This window comes from Stegostoma tigrinum, chromosome 20 (genome assembly GCF_030684315.1).
Source record: "Stegostoma tigrinum isolate sSteTig4 chromosome 20, sSteTig4.hap1, whole genome shotgun sequence".
NCBI classification, from domain to species: Eukaryota; Metazoa; Chordata; class Chondrichthyes; order Orectolobiformes; family Stegostomatidae; genus Stegostoma; species Stegostoma tigrinum.
In genome coordinates, this window is record NC_081373.1 from 57,463,438 (window position 1) to 57,483,980 (window position 20,543).

General features: G+C 42.9%; 1 protein-coding gene across 1 annotated transcript in view; it reads right to left on the reverse strand.

The window, feature by feature from the left end:
* Positions 1-20,543, reverse strand: part of LOC125462067 (hexokinase HKDC1-like) — a 98,964-nt gene that overhangs the window by 31,059 nt on the left and 47,362 nt on the right. The window contains exons 9-11 of the mRNA XM_048551550.2: positions 16,499-16,803; positions 8,530-8,678; positions 7,161-7,280 (exon numbers count right to left, since the gene is read on the reverse strand). Of these exons, the coding sequence (XP_048407507.1) occupies positions 7,161-7,280; positions 8,530-8,678; positions 16,499-16,803 (574 nt within the window). The remainder of the gene's footprint in view (positions 1-7,160; positions 7,281-8,529; positions 8,679-16,498; positions 16,804-20,543) is intronic.

The window sequence follows — 20,543 nt, forward strand, 5'->3', positions numbered from 1 at the left end:
ATTTTATTACTGTCTTTGCAAAAAGATAAAGTAACATTTGTGAAGCAGTATTATTTCAGGAAATGGAGAAGTGGAAGGAATTCATGAAAATGACAATTGTGAACACTGGAGAAGGAAGCACTGAGTAAATTGTATGAGCTGCAGGCTGACAAGTGCCTGGGTCTTGATGGACTTCATTTTAGGGTTTTAAAAGGAGCGACTAGTGAAATTTTTCCAAAATTCCCTTGATTTGGGCATGGTTCAATTAGATTGGAAGATAGTGAATGTAACAGTTTCATTCACAAAGGAAGACAAAAAACAGGAAACTATGAGTCAATTAAGTGTTATAGGGAAAATGTTTGAAACTATTAGAATCATAGAATCCCTACAGTGTGGAAACAGGCCATTCGGCCCAGCAAGTCCACACCGACCCACAGAGCATCCCAACCAGACCTATAACCCACCTAATCTACACATCCCTAAACACTATGGGCAATTTAGCATGCCAATGCACCTAACCTGCACATTTTCGGACTGTGGGACAAAACTGGAGCACCCAGAGTCACTATTATTAGACACAGACGTTATTAAAGATGTTAGAGAGTACTTGGGTAAGTTCAGGGTAATCAGTTAACTTGGTTTTGTGAAAGAAATCATTTTGACCAATCTACTGGAGTTATTTATGGAGGTAAGACTTGGCTGTGAATAGAGGTACTGCACTTGGATTTATGGAAGATATTTTGATATGGTGCTACATTAAAGATCGTGTAAAATAAAAGCTCAAGTTGTATGGATATTATCCTGGCCCACAGAATGGTGTAGGCGTAAGTGGGTTGTCTTCAGGTGGTTTTGCAAGACATAATAGTGTGCCAAAGGAATCTTTGCTGGCACCCCAATTGGTACAGTTTATCTAAATGAATGAGAAAACAGTGATTTAAGGTATGGTTGTCGATTTGCTGGCAACATAAAAAATAGGTGGGAAAATTAGTCCTGAAGAGATCTGGGGCTATGTATACACAAATCTTTGTATGTAAGATGATCTGCTGAGATTTAAAAACATGAAAAACAGCAAAAAAAGGAAAAAGAGTAGGCCATTCAGCCCATCTTGCCTGCCCTGCCATTCATTATGATCAGAATTGATCCTCTATCTCAGCAGCATACTCCCACTATCTCCTCATATCCATTGATGCATTTGGTGCCTGGAAATCCATCTATACTTTCTTAAAGCCTCCACAGTCTTATATGGTAGAGATTATCACAAGTTCACCACCCTCTGGGAAGAAATTCCTCCTCATCTCAGTCTGAAATGGCTTGATGCAACTCCTGAGATCATAGCTCCTTGATCCAGACCTTCACCACCACCACTAATCCCCACCCCCAACAGAGGTGGAACATCATCCCACATCCAGTCTGTCCAGCCCTGTCAGAATTATATATGTTTCAGTGAGGTCCTCTGTCATTCTTCGAGATTCCAGTGAGTACAGGCCTGGTATACCTTTTGTTAAGTATGGAGACCAAAACTGGACACAGTAATCTAGGTATGGTCTCACTCAGGCCCTGTACAGCAAAGCTAATCTCCTTGCTGTTGTGTTCAAATCAATAAAGGAGAGAACAAACATATCATTCAATATGCTTGCATGCTTACTTTCAGTGCATTTTTCAATCTATCACTGTTTAAACAACACTTTGCTATTCCATGGTACCCACTGAATTGGATGACTTCATTTTGATCCATGTAATACTGCATCTGCTATGCATTTGTGCACTTACAGCTGGTCCAAATGACCTGGAAGCCTCTTTATTTCCTCCTTGCTAGTCTCAGTTCCTTCTACTTTGTGTCAAGAGCAAATTTAAAAATATTAAATTTGATTCCCTCATCCAGAACCTTCATACATATTGTGAATAGCTGGAGTCCAGACACTGAACCTTGCAATATCCCACTAATCACCTTCCACTGTCTACCAATAAATTTTCAATCCATTCCAGTACTGTATTCCTAATCCATGTGCTTTAATCTTGCACACAAAGCTCTTGAGGAAGATTTTATCAAAAGCTTCCTGAAAATTCAAATACACCCACTGTTTCTCTTTTACCTATTCTACTAGATACATTCTCAACAAATTCTAATAAGTTTGTCAAACTTTATTTCTCTTTGATAAGCCTTTCCATACAAGTCCATAAATCCCCAAAGGTGTAGGTACAGTTGTATAGAGGGATGCAGTGTGGGATGGTATAGAACATAGCAGCAAGGAAGTCTTGTTGCAACTTTATACAGCATTGGTTAGGCCACACATGGAATATTTTTATGCAGTACTGGTCACCACAGTAATGGAAAGATGCGATTTCACTGGAGATGGTGCAAAGGAAATTCACCAGGATTTTGACTGAGCTGGGTAACATCAGTTATGAGGAGAGACTGGATAGGCTGAGTTTGTTTTTGCTGGAGCAGAGGAGGCTGAAGAGGGATCTATGAAAAATAATAAGAGACATAGATAGGTTAGATTGTGTTTGTGTATGCATGAGAGAAAGAGTGTGTGTGTGTGTGTGTGTGTGTGTGAGAGTGAGAGTGGTGTGTGAGTGTGAGAGTCAGTGTGTGTGAGTGTGAGTGTGGAGAATGTGTGTGGAAGTATGTGAGGAGAGAATGTGAGTGAGTATGAGGGTATGAAGCGTGTATGAGACTATTTGTGTGTGTGTGTGAGTGTGTTATGATGTAAGTGTGTGAATTTGAGTGGTGTGGGACTGACAGTGTGAGTATGTGTGAGTGTCAGAGTGTATGTGAGTATGAGTGTGTATGAGAGAGTGTGTATGAGAGTGAGAGTGAGTGAGTGAGTGAGTGTGTGTGTGGGTGGGTGGGTGGGGGTGGGGGTCGCTATTGTTGTTGGGTGTCGGATGAAGTGAAGGGTGTTGAGACCTAGGTGGAGTGGAGAGGTTTCGGGTCTCAGGGGAGCAGAGCTTGTTGGGTCCAGGATGGAATGGGGATTGGCATGTTCCAGGGCTGGGGAGTATCAGATCTGGTGGGGACTGGTGTCAGGTCCCATGCAGAGAGAATTGCAATTCAGTATGAGGGCTTTTGGATCTGGGTGGGTGGGTGGTGATTTAATGAGGGACTGTTGGCATGTGTGATGTCAGGTACTTCAAGGAGATGGGGCGGTGTAAGGCCCTGAAGATAGTAGGGTGATTGTTGGTTCCATTTGGTTTGGATATGTGGAGTCCTGAAGGAAGAGGAGATTGTTTGGTCAGGATCTATTGGTTATAAGGCATCTGGAGGAGTTCTGTGGGTGTATGTGTGGTAAGTGAGACTTAAAATTGAGTACGACAGTTGAGCACTTTGGGGAGTTCAGTGGAGAAAGAGAAAGAGGAGTTTTGTTTTTTTTTGTCCAAATGTTTGCAGCCTCCAGGAATTAACTCCTGCTCTCCTACAGGAAAAGAAGCTAGTTAAGGGTGGCATGGTGGCTCAGTGGTTGGCACCATTGCCCCCCAGCGCCAGGGACCTGGGTTTGATTCCACCCTTGGGCGACTGTCTGTGTGGAGTTTGCATATTCTCCCTGTGTCTGCGTGAGTTTCATCCGGGTGCTCTGGTTTTCTCCCACAGTCCAAAGATGTGCAGTTTAGGTGGATTGGCCATGCTAAATTGCCAGTAGTGTTTGGGGATGTGTAGATTAGATGGATTATAGGGGAATGGATCTGGGTGGGATGTTCTGAGCGTTGGTGTGGACTTTTTGGGGGCAAAGGGCCTGCTTCCACACTGTAGGGATTCTATGGTTTAATTGGTGAGTGAAGAAGAAAAACACATTTCTGTCTTCATTGAAGCTGTCAGACCTGCTGAGTTTCTTCAGCATTCCCTGTGTTTGTTTGTTGTAAATGGTTAAGATTTATTCTATTTTTAATTCTCAAAACAGTATATTTTGAGTGAATGGTGAGCTGGAGACCATAAAAGGTACAGATAGAGAAACCTTTCTGCAGTGAGACAATGGCTCAGAGCCATCTTCAACCACAATATGATGTAGGGAGAGCAGCTAATTGGTAGGTAGGATTGATAAGTATTTCTAGTCATTAAATTAATTTGTGTTCAAGCCTGTAGATAATCTTCTCTGGTTTTGTTAAAAATTAGCTCACATATACATTGTTGAGAGGCTTTGCCCTAGAAGGTTGAGTGATGAGCTGGAGAGGATATAAATTACAGATGATGCTCCTGATGATCCCTGGTCGGATCTACAATATATTGTTCTGGGAAGCTATCCTGAATGCACTCAGTGAATTCTTCCTCATGGTTCCTTCTCCCAAGTTTGTGTGTGTGTGTGTGGGTGAGTTTGGGAGGGAGGGAGAGAGAGAGAGAGAGAGAGAGTATGTGTGTGTGTACGCATGTGTGTGTGTGTCAATGTCTGTGTGCGTCTGTGTTTGTATGTATGCGTGTCTGAGTCTGTGTCTATGTCTGTGTATCTGTGTGCGTCTGTGTTTGTATGTATGCGTGTCTGAGTCTGTGTCTGTGTGCACCTGTGTTTGTATGTATGCGTGTCTGTGTCTGTGTATGTGTCTGTCAGACCAATGCAGAGATGCTACTATGGTGACTTCAAGTCAGAATTCACAAGAGACCAAATTATTGTCGGCATTACTGATGAGTCTTTGTCAGACTTATTACAATCCAGATGAGACAGCACTCACTATTGAAATGGGAGTGAGTTGGGCAGCAATTTTTTTAGACAACTGAGGAGGTACTTAAAACAGAAAAATAAGTACCTCACTGTTACCAATTTGTTTATTCGTCTGCAGATGGGTTGTGGCATCCCTCCCTGAGAGGATTTTATATGGCAATCAATGCCCCTGTACAGATTTGCCATCTGTATTCCTAACCATACCCCACATCTCCTTCCATCTAGAAGGACAAGAGCAGCGGATATATGGGAACACTACCACCCGCAAGTTGCCCCACAAACCTGGCTTTCATTGGCAAGGGAATTGAGTTTAAGAGTTGTGAAGTTATGCTGCATATAAAACTCGGCTAAGACCTCACTTGGAATATTGTGTTTAGTTTTGGTCACCTCATTACGGGAAAGATTATGTGGAAGCTTTAGAGAGGGTGCAGAGGAGATTTACCAGGATGCTGCCTGGACTGGAGGGCAGGTTTTATGAGGAAAGGCTAAGGGAGCTAGGGTTTTTAATCATCGTAGCGAAGAAGGATGAGAAGTAACTTAACAGAGGTGTACAAGATGATGAGAGGCATAGATGGACTGGATAGCCAGAGACTTTTTCCCAGGGTGGAAATGACTGTTATGAGGGGGCATAGTTTTACGGTGATTGAAGGAAGGTATCGTGGAGATGTCAGCAGTAGGTTCTTAACACAGAGAGTGGGCATGTGGAGTGTGCTGCCAGCAGTGGTAGTGGAGTCAGATACTTTAGAGACTTTTAAGTGACTCATGGATAGGAACATGTAGGCTAGTAAAATGTGGGGAATATAGGGTAGACTAATCTAAGTAGGACAATAGTCAGCACAACATCGTTGGCCAAAGGGCCCGCACTGTGCTGTACTGTTCTATGTTCTATGAAATGTGATAAAAGGCATTCAGATTGTGACTGATCTTGACATCCATTATCCGTTTTAAAGGCAGAAGATTGCAGAGATTTTGCAATCCATTCAATTCTTGTGTGGAAGAGTAAAACCTCAAAAGGTGCAAATAATGTCCAGCTGTTGAAGCCAAATGCTTTTACTGGAAAATAATCGTTCCTTTTCAGAACATGTGTTGAACCAGCTCACAGAAAATTCCAAAACACCAAAGAACTACCCACACAGGGGTAAATGAGGTAGATTAGTCTCCAGTAGAAGACAAACAGAAAGGAAGTTGTCCCAGACCAAATATTTTGACAGGCTGGCATTTAGACACAGAAGCAAGTGTCACAATATTATCAGATATTGAGCCTTGGCTGTTGAAAAACATAATATAGTATAATATAATAAATAAAATATAAAAATACAATATCCTTGTAAATATTTTCTGGACCCTTTCAAGTTTAAGAACATCTTTGATTATGCTGGACTTTGTCACATGCCTTCTGAAAGTCCAAATAAGCCATTTCCACTAGGTACCCCTGATCCAATCTATTTGTTACATCCTTGAAGAATTCCTGTAGCTTTGTCAAGCAATGATATCCTTTTATAAATTCATGCTGACTGTGCCTGATTCTGCTGCAGTTTTCTAAGTGCTCTGCCATATATCCTGGATAACGGGCTCTGGCATCTTCTCCATTACTGACGTCAGACTCTCTCGTCCATAATTCCTTGTTTTCCCTCTATCTCCCTGTACAGGATGGGCTAAAGTTGATGAGGATATTCGACAACAGCATGACATTGAATGGATCCTGTGAACATTCCTGTATATGCCAAAGACAGCACAATCAACAGGTTTTTCTGTAGTTGCTGTTTGTTATGCTATATAAAAGAGAGAGTTTTGTTCTGAGTCATTGGACCTCACCTTAGACTAGGATCATGAGCAGTGCCAGGGATGAACCAAGCTTCCACACCAGCCATCAATTGAGGGTTCCCCAATGGACAGAAGGGCATGAGACTTATTGCTTTGTTTCCTTTCTTTTTCATTCTTTCCATTTACTTAATAAATGTTTATATTTAAGTAAATTTGTATTGACGAGTCTTCTTTTAATTATATTTAACTGAATTTAAAGAATCATTTGGATACACTTTGCGATCCAAGATCCTCCCTTTTCAAGTAGTGGGGTTACATTAGCTACCCTGTTCCAGAATCGAAAGAATCTTGGAAGATAACCACCAACACACCATTACATCGAAGGCCACTTTAATAAGTGTTCTGGGATATAGATTATCAGGCCCTGGGGATTTATTAGCCTTCAATCCCATTAATTTCTCCAACATTGTTTCTCTACTAATACAGTATTGTTTCAGTTCCTCCCTCACACTAAACCCTATGGTCCCCATCATTTCTGGAACATTATTCCTGCTCCCTTTTCTGAAGATAGAAATAAAAGTCCTGGAGCCATTCCAAGCTGAATGCTGTGAACAATGGATGATCTATGAAATATTGCATGAGCTTTCTCATTTTTCATTACTTCATCATGGTCATTCCATCATTTAATACGAGATTAAAGCAGTGCAAATTCTCTTTTGTATTAACTAAAGGGAACAAATCACCCACAACATTGTAGGAACTTGCCTGATCCAACCGGGTCTGCACACAGGGAAAGGAGAAGGTGAAGCCTAAGGAGAGCCGTGTGCCTTTCACTCCCATATATTCCAGAAAGTTAGCGATGCATTCTACAATGTGGTCAAACAACTGGAAATAAGAATGCCACACATTAAGATATAAATTCATCCTTTTTCCTCCTAGTCTTCTCCCCTCCAAAGGTAGAGACACATAGACAAGATTCCACAGGAATCAGTTTTCTTCTTGCATCCTTGCCAACTTCCCAATCTTCATCAGAGATAGTAAGAACTGCCGATGCTGGAGTCTGAGATAACACAGTGCAGAGCTGGAGGAACACAGCAGGCCACCTTAACCCAAAACATCAGCTTTCTTGCTCCTCTGATGCTGCGTGGCCTGCTGTGTTCCTCCAGCTCCACACTGTGTTATCCCAATCTTTCTGCTTGATCCCACCATCACAAACTAACTTATTGAGGGATAAACCTTTCCCCTTCACATGGCTATTGTCAAGATTAGCATTGTCTTTACCTGACATTAAGACATACACATGGTCCTTCTAACCAAATTTCATGCAGGACTGAAACTGTTATCTTAACTTCTCTACACTGTGCACAACTGTGTGGTGATTATGATCAACTCGGTGAGGTGAACTGAAGAAATAACAACAGGGACTGAGAATGTTTACATTGTTATAATATAAACAAAGCTATTTATTCTTTCATCTAGGTAATTGAGAAATGGATTAAAAGAGATTCCTGGGGATACCACTGGTCTCGTGCAACCAGGTGAGCCCTCAGCTATTCTCCCTTACTCTCTGGTGTCATTGTTCTCTACAGTTCTCTACTGATGTCAACAGGCTATTCCCATGTTAACACCCAAGTGTTCATTCACTGTGGGCATAAGTTTGTGCCCGTCCTAGTACACATTTAGTAGTGGAGGGGGCATTTAATCAGGTGGGAAGGTAGTAGAAGAGGAATACACCTCTTGCCTTGTCCCATGTTGATGAAGACCGTTAACTGTGGCCCTTAATTGACCCTTTTAAGAGCTTCAGTTCACTGTTGTTGGGCTAGTTTCAACAGTGGGCGCAAGACTTGCTATGCAAGAAGCTTGACAAAGCTTTTTAGAATTGCTTCTGACTTCTGAGGAAGGAGTGTTTCATTCGACGGCAGTGTATTGTTGCAGGATCTGGCATCATAGAGGCTCTATACCTTTCATGCAAGCTCCAACTTTTCACCACCCCCACTACTGCCACTCCACCACCATCAGGACTTAGGCATTGGTTTCCTAAAATGACCTGACTCTGCCAAACAGACTAGACTCACCATGCCATGTCTCAAGTGACTCCCACACTACATCCCAAATTGCACAGTTATGTACGCACCTCTTCACCTGTCCCTTGCATAATCTCCAGAGGGATGGGGAAGATTTTGCTGTACATTCGAAGAGATTTCCTCATCCCAGATTGCATTTCAACGAGTAGGATACGGAGATTGGTGCCACCTAAATCAAGAGCAATGAACTTGCCACTCTCTGCAAAAGAAAGTTGCCTCATGTTGTTACTGACAGAAAAATGCTTTCAATTTAGGCATATGAATATCTTCATATTAGGATGGTCGAAGCAATTATCCCTGTACCATCCTCTCTGTTAAAAGCTTCATCATTTAAAAGATAATTTATTGAGATGTGGGTAAAGCTGTTAGACTATCATTTGATGCCAACCTCTAATTGTGCTGGGAAAGGTGATGATGAGCTCCCTTTGAGAACTTTTGCATTTCATTTGGCATCTTCTGTTAAGAAGAGAGCTCTAGGATTTTGACTCAGTGCATTTATAAGAACGATTGGGCTGTGAATATAAGGAGGTACGGTTAGTAAGTTCGTGGATGACACCAAAATTGGTTGTATAGTGGATAATGAAAATGGTTATCTAAGAGTACAAAGTGATCTTTATCTAATGGGCCAATGGGCTAAGAAATGGCAGATCGAGTTTAATTTTGATAAATGCAAGGTGTCACATTTTGGTAAGGCAAATCAGGGTAGGACTTAAAAAGTTAATAAGGCCATAAGATCATAAGACACAGGATCAGTAATTAGGCCATTCAGCCCACTGAGTCTGCTCCACCATTCAATCATGGCTGACAAGTTTCTCAACCCCATTCTCCTGCTTTTTTCTCATAATCCTCGATCCCCTTGATGATCAAGAACCAATCTATCTCCGTCTTAAATACACTCAGTGACCTGGCCTCCACAGCCTTCTGTGGCAGTGAATTCAACAGATTCACCACTCTCTGGGTGAGAAGTTCCTGGCTAAAGATGGTAGGGCCCTGGGGCGTATTGTTGAACAGAGGGCACAAGGGATGCTGGTTCATAGTTCCTTGAAAGTGGCTTCACAGGTAGGGCAGTGAAGAAGGCATTTGGCACACTTCCCTTTCTTGGTCAAAACACTGATTACAGACGTTGAGAGGTCATGTTGCAGCAATACAAGACATTAGTGAGGCCACTTTAGGAATAATGCAACCAATTCTGGTTGCCCTGCTATAGGAAGGATGTCATTGAACTGAAAAGGTGCAGAAAAAATTTACAAGGATGTTGCTGCAACTGGAAGGCTTGAATTATAAGGGGAGCCTGGACAGGCTGGGACATTTTCCCTGGAACATCAGAGGCTGAGGGCTGACATTATAGAGGTTTAAACAAAAACAGAAGTTGCTGGAAAAGCTGAGCAGGTCTGGCAGCATCCATGAAGAAATAATCAGAGTTAATGTCTCAGGTCCGTTAACTATGGCATTGCGGCTAATTTAATTTGCCCAATCTATGTGCAAATTAAAATCATCCATGATCGCTAATATTGCCTTATAACATTCATCTCTAATTTCCTGTTTAATGCCATTCCCAACATCACCACTGCAGTTTAGGGGTCTAAAAATCACATTCATTATTGTTTTTTACCCCTTGGTATTTCTCAACTCTACCCGTACAGACTCCACATTGTCAGGGTTAATATCCTTTCTCACTGTTGTATTAATTTCCTCTTTAACTAGCAATGCCACTTCACCATCTTTTCCTTTTTGCATGTCCTTCCTAGATACCTTGGGACATTCAGTGCTCATCCCGGTCTCCCTGCAGCTATGTCTCTGTTATCCCAATTGTGTTGAACTTGTTTACTTCTACCTGTTCAATTAGTTCATCCACTTTATTGCAAATGCTCCATGCACTAAGACACAAAGCCTCTAAGATTGTCTTTTTAACATTATTTGTCTCGCACTTATTTTTCTCAATCGCCCTGTTTGAATTTTGTCCTCGGTTTCTCTATCTGTCACTTTTCTTATTGCGTCTTCTACCTTCTGATTTTGTCATTGCTCCCTCCTTCTCTGACTCCTAACATAGGTTCCCACCCCTCTTGCATATTAGTTTAAACTGTCCCCAATCACTCTAGCAAACATTCCCCCTAGGACATCATTCCTAGTCCTGCCTAGATGTAACCCATCCAATTTGTACAGGGCCCACCTCCGCCAGAACCAGTCCCAATGTCTCAGGAATCTGAAATCCTCCCTCCCACACCATATTTTCAGGCACGTATTCATCCAATACATCCTGTCATTTTTACTCTGACTATCACGTGGTACCAGTGATAATCCTGAGATCGTTACCTTTGAGGTCGGCTCTCGTAACTTTGTTCATAGCTCCCTGTATTCTGCTTTTCGGACCTCGTCCCCTTTTTAACCTGCGTCGTTAGTACCAATGGATACCACAACAACTGGCTGTTTACTTTTCCCTGTCCATAATGTCCTATACCCCCTCCGAGATATCCTTGATCCTAGCACCAGGGAGGCAACATACAATCCTGGAGACTCATTTGCGGCCACGGAAATATCTGTCTATTCCCCTTACAATTGATGACCAAAAAATAACTATTGCCCTGGCAGACTTTTTACCTGTCCCTTCTGCAGCAGAACCAACTGTGATGTAATGTGTTTGGCTGCTGCTGCTTTCCCCTGAGAGTTCATTCACCTCAAAATTATCCAAAACGGTATGACTGTTTTCAAGGGGAATGGTCACAGGAAGTTCCTGCACTACCTGCCTATCTCTCTTGCTGTGTCTGGTGGTCACCCATTCCCTTCCTGCCTGCAGAATCTGAGCCTGCAGTGTGACCACCTCTGTATACATGCTATCCACAATACTCTCTGCCTCAAGGAAGCTCCACAGTGCCACTCTAGCTCTGAAACTTGAGCTTCCAGGACCTGTAGCTGGAGACACTTCCTGCACACATGCTGACCCAGGGGGAACTGGAACTATCCCCAGCCTGCCACATGGAGCAAGAGGTGCAAACCCAGACTTTGAGTCCTCCTGAGATAATAGGAACTGCAGGTGCTGGAGAATCCAAGATAACAAGGTGTGGAACTGGATGAACACAGCAGGCCAAACAGCATCTGAGCTCTCCTGCTCGGCCTGCTGTGTTCATCCAGCTACACAATGTTATTTTTGAGCTCTCCTGCCATGGTTTACCTCATTAAATTATACCTTGGACAGTATTTTGTATTAGATTAAATCAAATCCAGTTATGTATTTCCCTCTTTACCTGGTCTGTGTACTACCCTCACAGATTAGATTCCCTACAGTGTGGAAACAGGCCCTTTGGCCCAACAAATCCACACCGCCCCTTGAAGAATCCCACCCAGACCCATCTCTCTATAACCCACATACCCCTGAACACTACAGGCAATTTAGCATGGCCAATCCACCTAGCCTGCACATCTTTAGACTGTGGAAGGAAACCAGCGCAGACACAGGGAGAATGTGCAAACTCCACATTGACATTCGCCCGAGGCAGGAATCGAACCCGGGTCCATGGCGCTGTGAGGCTGCAGTGCTAACCACTGAGTCACTGTGCCGCCCCAAAAAAGAAGCCAAAAAAAGCGCTATAGGTGAATTAAGATGTAAGGCCTTACCTGCTACTCACCAATCAGCCGTCTCCATTGCAGTCACCTACAGTCGACAAGACCACTCACTTTCCCTTGCTTGTGATCCTCACGGTGACTTTTCTTTGGTTGGAGGAGGAGGAAGGGCTGGAAAAACTGAAGTAGTGTTTGGAGTTTGTCTATCCCTTGACAACACTCCCTCCACAAACCACTGCTTGGTATTGGTGACTGCACCAATGCAAATCTTCACCCCAACTGCCAGCCAGTGTCTTTGCAGCTCTCTGCTGGACAGAAGGGTCTGTTTCTGCACTGTGTAACTATGACTCTATAATGTTCCTCCCCACTGACAAAGCATCCGCAGAACCTTTTGATCAGGAAACAATTTGCAATTAACTTTCAGGCCTGGTCTCACAAATAAACAAAAGCTTGTTCATCTATTTTTCTTTTAACATAGTGGAGTTCCACAGGGCTCTGTCCTTGGGCCTCTACTGTTTGTAATTTTTATTAATGACTTGGACGAGGGAATTGAAGGATGGGTCAGCAAGTTTGCAGACGACACAAAGGTCAGAGGTGTCGTTGACAGTGTAGAGGGCTGTTGTAGGCTGCAGCGGGACATTGACAGGATGCAGAGATGGGCTGAGAGGTGGCAGATGGAGTTCAACCTGGATAAATGCGAGGTGATGCATTTTGGAAGGTCGAATTTGAAAGCTGAGTACAGGATTAAGGATAGGATTCTTGGCAGCGTGGAGGAACAGAGGGATCTTGGTGTGCAGATACATAGATCCCTTAAAATGGCCACCCAAGTGGACAGGGTTGTTAAGAAAGCATATGGTGTTTTGGCTTTCATTAACAGGGGGATTGAGTTTAAGAGTCGTGAGATCTTGTTGCAGCTCTATAAAACTTTGGTTAGACCGCACTTGGAATACTGCGTCCAGTTCTGGGCGTCCTATTATAGGAAAGATGTGGATGCTTTGGAGAGGGTTCAGAGGAGGTTTACCAGGACGCTGCCTGGACTGGAGGGCTTATCTTATGAAGAGAGGTTGACTGAGCTCGGTCTCTTTTCATTGGAGAAAAGGAGGAGGAGAGGGGACCTAATTGAGGTATACAAGATAATGAGAGGCATAGATAGAGTCGATAGCCAGAGACTATTTCCCAGGGCAGAAATGGCTAGCACGAGGGGTCATAGTTTTAAGCTGGTTGGTGGAAAGTATAGAGGGGATGTCAGAGGCAGGTTCTTTACGCAGAGAGTTGTGAGAGCATGGAATGCGTTGCCAGCAGCAGTTGTGGAAGCAAGGTCATTGGGGTCATTTAAGAGACTGCTGGACATGTATAGTCATGGACATGGTCACAGAAATTTGAGGGTGCATACATGAGGATCAATGGTCGGCACAACATTGTGGGCTGAAGGGCCTGTTCTGTGCTGTACTGTTCTATGTTCTATGTTCTATGTTACCCATAGATTTTATATCACTGCAACATGTTTTGCCAACTCTTGTACTTCACACCCTGGGCGATAAGGGCAAGCAATGCCATATGCCTTCTTAATCACTTTGGCCACCTGTGTTGCCACTGTTAGCGAACTGTGAACCTGCACGCCCAGATGTATCTGTATGTCAATGTTCCTAAGGGTTCTGTCATTAACAGTATAATTCACACCTAAATTTGATCCTCTAAAATGCATCACCTTGTATTTGTCTGGATTAAACTCCATCTGCCATTTCTGTTTCCAAGTTGCCAATCTATCTGTATCCTGTTGTATCCTTTCACTGTCATCGGCACTAACAGCAGCTCCACCAGTCTTTGTGTCATCTGCAAACTTACTAATCAGACCACCCACATTTTCCTTCAGATCATTTGTATATACTACAAAGAACAGAGGACCTAAGACTGATCCCTGAGGAACACCTATAGTTACCCACCTCCATTCTGAAAAACACCCTTCCACCATTACCCTCTGTCTTCAAAGATCAAGCCAGTTTTGTATCCATCAAGCCAGCCCATTCTGAATCCCATGTGATTTTAGTTTTTGTACTAATCTGCCATGTGGGACTTATGCCTTACTAAAGTCTACATAAACTATTTCCACAACTCTTTCCTCATCAATTATCTCGTCACCTCTTAAAAAAATTCAGTCAGGTTGGTGAGACATGACCTTCCCTGTATGGAACCATGCTGCCTTTTGTTAACTAGCCTGTATGCGATATATATGTGTGCCTCAATATATATTAATGATTTGGATGAGGAAACAAAATGTAACATCTCAAAATTTGCAGATGGTAGCAAGTTGTGTGGGCGGGTAACTGTGACGAGGATACACAGATCCTTCTGCATGATCTGGATAGGTTGGGTGTATGGGCAAATCAATGGCTGATGCAGTATGATTTGGATAAATGTGAGGTTATTCACTTCAGAAGCAAAAACAAGAAGGCAGATTACTACCTGAAAGGCTGTAAATTGGGAGAAGGGAGTGTGCAATGGGACCTGGGTGTCCTTGTGTACTAGTCACTGCAAGTCAGTATGCAGGAGCAGCAGGTGGTAAAGAAGGCAAATGGTATGTTGGCCTTCATTGTGAGAAGTTTCAAGTACAGGAGCAGGGATGTGTTTTTGCAATTTACAGGGCCTCAGTGAGGCCAAATCTGGAACATTGTGTGCAGTTTTGTTCTCCTTTTTCTGAGAAAGGTAGCTCTTGCTCTCGAGGGAGTGCAGCGAGGGTTTACCAGGCTGATTCCAAGGATGGTGGGACTGACATATGAGGAGAGATTAACTAGGTTAGGATTGTTTTCACTAGAGTTCGGATGAATGTGGGGAATCTCATTGAGACTTATAAAATTCTAACAGGGCTGGATAGGGTAGATGTAGGGAGGATGTTGCCAATGGTGGGTGTATCCAGAACCGGCAGTGGGGGGGGAGGTCACAGTATGAGAATTTGGGGTAGACGATTTTGGACAGAGGTGAGGAGGCATTTCTTCACCCAAAGAGTGGTGAGTCTGTGGAATTCATTACCACAGGAAGCAGTTGATGCCAAAACATTGACTGTATTCAAGAGGCCGATAGATATAGCATTTGGGCCGAATTGGATCAAAGGTTATGGAGAGAAAGCAGGATTAGGTATTGAGTTGGATGATCAGCCATAATCATGAGCATGCTCCAAGAGCTGAATGGCCTCCTCCTGCTCCTATCTTCTATGTTACTTACTCGTCAATGCCAACCAGATATTGTAAAATGATCTAATCACATTTGCCAGCATTTGGCTTGTAGCCCTTTAAAACATTCCTACTCTTGTACTCATTCAGGTGCTATTTAAATGTTGTAATTGTACCAGGCTCCACCACTTCCTCTGGCAGCTCGTTCCACACACGAAACATCCTCTGTGTGAAATGGTTGACCCTCAGGTCCCTTTCAAATCTTTTCCCTCTCAACCTAAACCTATGCCCTCTAGTTTTGGACTCTCCCACCCAGGAAAAAAACCCTATCCATGCCCCTCATGATTTTATAAAATTCTATTAGGTCACCTCTCAGCCTCTGATCCCCCAGGGAAAAAAGCCCCAGCCTCTTCAGCTTCTCCCTATAGATCAAACCCTCCCACCCTAGCAACATCCTGATAAAGATTCATTGAACCCTTTTGAGTTTTCAAGGTTTTTGCGAAGATTGTTGATGCGATTGTTGACTTGTTTGCTGAGCTAGTAAGTTTTTTTGCAGATGTTTCATCACCCTGCTAGGTAACATCATAAGCATCTGAAGAAATGAAGGTGTTCTGTCCCACTTGCAATTTATGTGTCTCAGTTTGCTGGTGTGGATAGCATCACTTCTGGGATTGTTTCTTAGTGATTGGTATATGGGGCCCAGCTCTACATGTTTGTTAATGGAGTTCCAGTTTGAGTGCCAGGCCTCCAGGAACTCAAACAAGAAACATACAAATATGTAGATCTGAACCCCATATACCAACCTAGTATGATGATGAAACATCTGCAAACAAACTTACTGGCTCAGCAAGCAAGTCAACAAATTTACAAGTTTAACAACATCCTTCTTATACCAGGGAGACCTGAAATAAATGCAGTATTCTAAAGGTCGCCTTACCAGTTATGTTCAAACAGATCGCAGAAGTTGGCTATTAGTGAGGTCAGTACCTGTACTGCAGTGCATCAGTTTGCATTGCCCAGGCATAGCACTGCCTCTCTGCAGCATTGCCCTGACACAGTCCTGTCTCACTGAAGCACTGCCTCATTATAACACGTCATTCGTGTCAATTATATGCTTGAATCTGTGCAGTGGATCTTGAAGGTTCAAGCATATCTCCAAGAGATGGAATGCTTGCAGTTCAGCCCAGCTTAACACAGAAAGTGCAACAAACCCTTGTCTATTCAATTCACTGCTGTGGCCACAGTGTTATTTTGCCCAGTTGATCTGGTGATTAAAATTCTGGTACTGACTTACCATTTCCTGTGGGAAATTTACAAATGAAGGTGGGAAGCATTTTGACTGTGGCAGTATTGTGGGTGTCTGTTTTTAGTCCTTGTTCCATATTTGATCTCATCTTATCCATTACGTCGAGCAGTTGGTCACAGTTGAGTCTGAGTGGTGCCAGGGTCTTATCTATATAGTTACGTTGATGAACGAGCCTCTGGGCTACTGCAGTCACCATGGCAGCCCCTTTCCCAGAACCATATTCAGCCAGGAAGAATCGCACATCGCAGTCAGGGACCAGGCTTCGAACCATTTTGTGGAAGTACTTTGCATACCTGTAATGGAGTGTCAAACTTTTACAAACCAATGTTAAAACACAGAGCGTTAAAGTTTCATTTTGGGTATTTAAGAAAGTACATTTATTCCTCAGTGTTGCATTAGCTATGGACACTCTGTGGTCTGCAAATGAGAAGTGGTGGTTAAGATGTGTAATATATAACATGGGGAAGTGTAAACTTCCAATTTGCAGGAAGCATAAAAAAGTACAGAATATTATCTAAACGTGGAGAGAATGCAGAATGCTGCAGTACAGAGAGATCTGCAAAGCAAGTGCTCCCAACTGCAGAAAGGTGCATTCCAGGTTTCAGATCTAGAGCGGCAGATGGAGATTGTGGTACATCCATGAATCTGAGCATTATCTGAATATTGGTTTTTACAGGTGGTCACATGGTAGTCCAAGGCACTGAAGAAAAGATGGGAATGGGTGACCAGTCTAAGAGAAACATGCAGGATGCAGGATTCCCTTTGGGGGTGGGGGGGTGGGCAAGCTCACATCTCTGTTTGCCGTTTTGGAAACTGATGAGGGCGCTGCTGTCTGAAAGGACTACAGTCAGAGCCATGTTTGTGGTACCACAAGCGGTCTGACTGAGTAGGAGGGGAGGAAGAAGAAAGCAGGAACATTAGGGACCAGGAGAACAAGTGTTTCTGTGACCACAGACATGACTCCAGGATAGTGTGTTGTCCTCCTGGTGCCAGAACCAGGATTGTCACTATGAGTGGCTGCAGGGTGGCCCTGAAGGGACAGGCTGACAGGACAGAGGTCACGATACACATAGAACATAGAACAATACAGCGCAGAACAGGCCCTTTTAGTACCAATGATACAGAAGAATTCTGTCAGCTAGGTAGCAGATTAAAAAACAAAATAAGTTCAAAATTTTAAAAAAATTAAAATCTCAAAGGTTGCCGTCTTTGGATTGCAATCAGTGCCATGTGCCAGTGGGTACAGAAATAGTAGAATAGGGCAGGTGAATGCACGGCTCAATAGTCTATGGTGTTCATAGCATCATAGAATCCCTCAGTGTAGAAACAGGCTATTTGGCCCATCAAGTCCACATTGACTGTCCAAACAGCATCTCACCCAGATACAATCCTTCACCCTATTGCTGGAACTCTGCATTTCCCATCGCTAATAAGACAATAAGGCAGAAATTAGGCCATTGAGTCTGCACTGCCAGTCAATTATGGCTGATAGGTTTCTCAACCCCATCCTCCTGTCTCCTCCCTGTAACCTTAAAACCCCTTGACAATCAAGAACCTATCTATCTCTATCTTAAATATACTCAATGATCTGGCGTCCACAGCCTTCTGTAGCAGTGAATTCCATAGATGCACCAGTCTCTGGTTGAAGAAGTTTCTCCTTATCTCCATTCTAAAGGGTCTTTCCTTTAATCTAAGATTGTGCCCTTGGATCCTTGTCTCTCCTGCTAATGGAAACATCTTCCCAATGTCCACTCTGTCCAGGCCATTCAGTATTCTGTAAGTTTCAATTACAACCCCTCATCAGTCTAAACTTCACTGCATATAGACCAAGAATCCTCAAGCATTCCACATATGTTAAGTCTTTCTTTCCTAGGATCATTCTCTTCAACCTCCTCTGGGCCCACTTCAGTGCCAGTACATCCTTCCTAAGATATGGGGCCCAAAATTGCTCACAGTGTTTAAATGTGATCTGACCAGAGACTTGTAAAACCTCAGAAGTACATCCCTGCTTTTACATTCTAATCCTCTCAAAATAAATACCAACATTGCATTTGTCTTCCCAACTAATGACTCAACCTGTAGATTAACCTCAAGAGAATCCTGGACTAAGACTCCCAAGTCCATTTGCACTTCAGGCTTCTGAATAAACTCCCAATTTAGAAAATAGCTCATGCCTCTATTCTTCTTACCAAAGTGCATGACCTTGCATTTTCACACAATGTATTCTACCTGCCATTTCTTTGCCCATTCTCCTAACCTGCTTAAATACTTCTGCAGCCTCCCTGTCTCCTTAATACTACCTGAACATCCCCCTATCTTTGAATCATCTGCAAACATAGCCAGAAAATCTTCAGTTCCTTCATCTAGATCATTAATGTATAAAGTGAAAAGTTTGTGGTCCCAACACTGACCCTTGCAGAACACCACTCGTCACTGACTGCCTTCCTGAGAAAGACACCTCTATCCCCACTTTCTGCTTTCTACAAGATAGCCAATCTTCTATCCATGTCAACACCTAGTAATCTAATAAGCCTGCACATCCCTGGACACAATGGGCAATTTAGCATAGCCAGTCCACCTAACCAAGAATCCAAAGATTATGTGCTTTGAAGTTCTGCTTTTTACTTTAGCTCATAACTTCTCAAATTCATTCAGCAGAGCCTTCTTTCAGGTACCATCAATGTCCCTGGTACCAATGTGCATGATGACAACTCAATCCTTCCCTCCTATTCCAAGTTCCTTTCCAATCCTAAGGAGATGCTTGCAACCTTGGCATCCAGCACGCAACGAAGCCTTTGACTCGCACTCATTGCTGCAGATAATAGTATCTAGCAACTAATTATATTGCACCCTACCAGTACCACATTCCTATTTCCTCCCCCCACTTGAATGGCACCCTGTACTGTGGAGTCATGGTCAATTCAATGCAATCCCCACTCTTGTACACATGCCTTGCAAGATCCCTTTAGCTGTTTGACAATTGCAAGGGCCCAACGCTCCTAAAATGCCCAGGCCCTCATACCTGCCTCTCCTGTATTTGCAGTCTTTTGATCTTGATCACAGACCATATTTGAAGAATCTAATCTAAGGGGTATGACAACATCCTGGAACGAAGTGTCTCAGCAGCTTTTACGTAACAACCTAATTTTTTAAGAAAACCGGCATCATTTGTGGGTAGGTTTGCTGGTGCTATTAGAAGGAATTTAAACTAGTTAATCAAGGGGAGTTAGTACAATAGGGACACAGCATACTTTAAAAGTGAAAAGTAGTAAGTTTAGAAGGGATTTGAGAAAACTTATTTCACCCAGAAAGTGATTGGAATCTGGAATGCACTGCTTTTGAGAGGGTAGTTGAGGTAGGCAATCTCATAACCTTTAAAAGCACTTGGATGGCCATTTGAAAGGTCATCACATTCCAGACAATGGGCCTAGTGTAGGGAAGTGGGTCCAAGACAGAGAGAGTTGAGCAATGTTGAATTTTAAGAAAGTTAGACGAGTTTGGATGACCTCTAACAGGAGGAGTATTATAAGTAAGACAGATGAGTTAAGGGCATGGATTGGCACATGGAATTCTGACACTGTTGCTGAGGAACAAAAAGGGAGTGGTGATATTTCTGGTAATGTATTATATACCTCCAAACAGTTAGTGGTGAATGGAGAAATAGATATGTAGACTAAACACTGAGATGTGTAAAAGTAACACTAATAGGGTGATTATATTAGAGGTTTTGAATTTCACCAACATTAATTAGGATACTAATAGTGTAAAGGGTTAAGATGAGGCAGATTTCTTGAAATGTATTCAGGAGAACCTTTTTATATCAATATAGAAGGCCTAACAAGCTGACAAAGCCCAACATATTTACAATAGATTGAAATATATGAGTAACTCACTCAGACAACCGTGGCTGCCTCAGAATCTTTAGGACTTGATAATTGTGGAATCATACAGTACAGAAAAGGCCCTTCAGCCAACTGAGTCTGTACCACCAAAAATCCTTACCACCTAGACTGGGCCCACTTTCCTACACTAG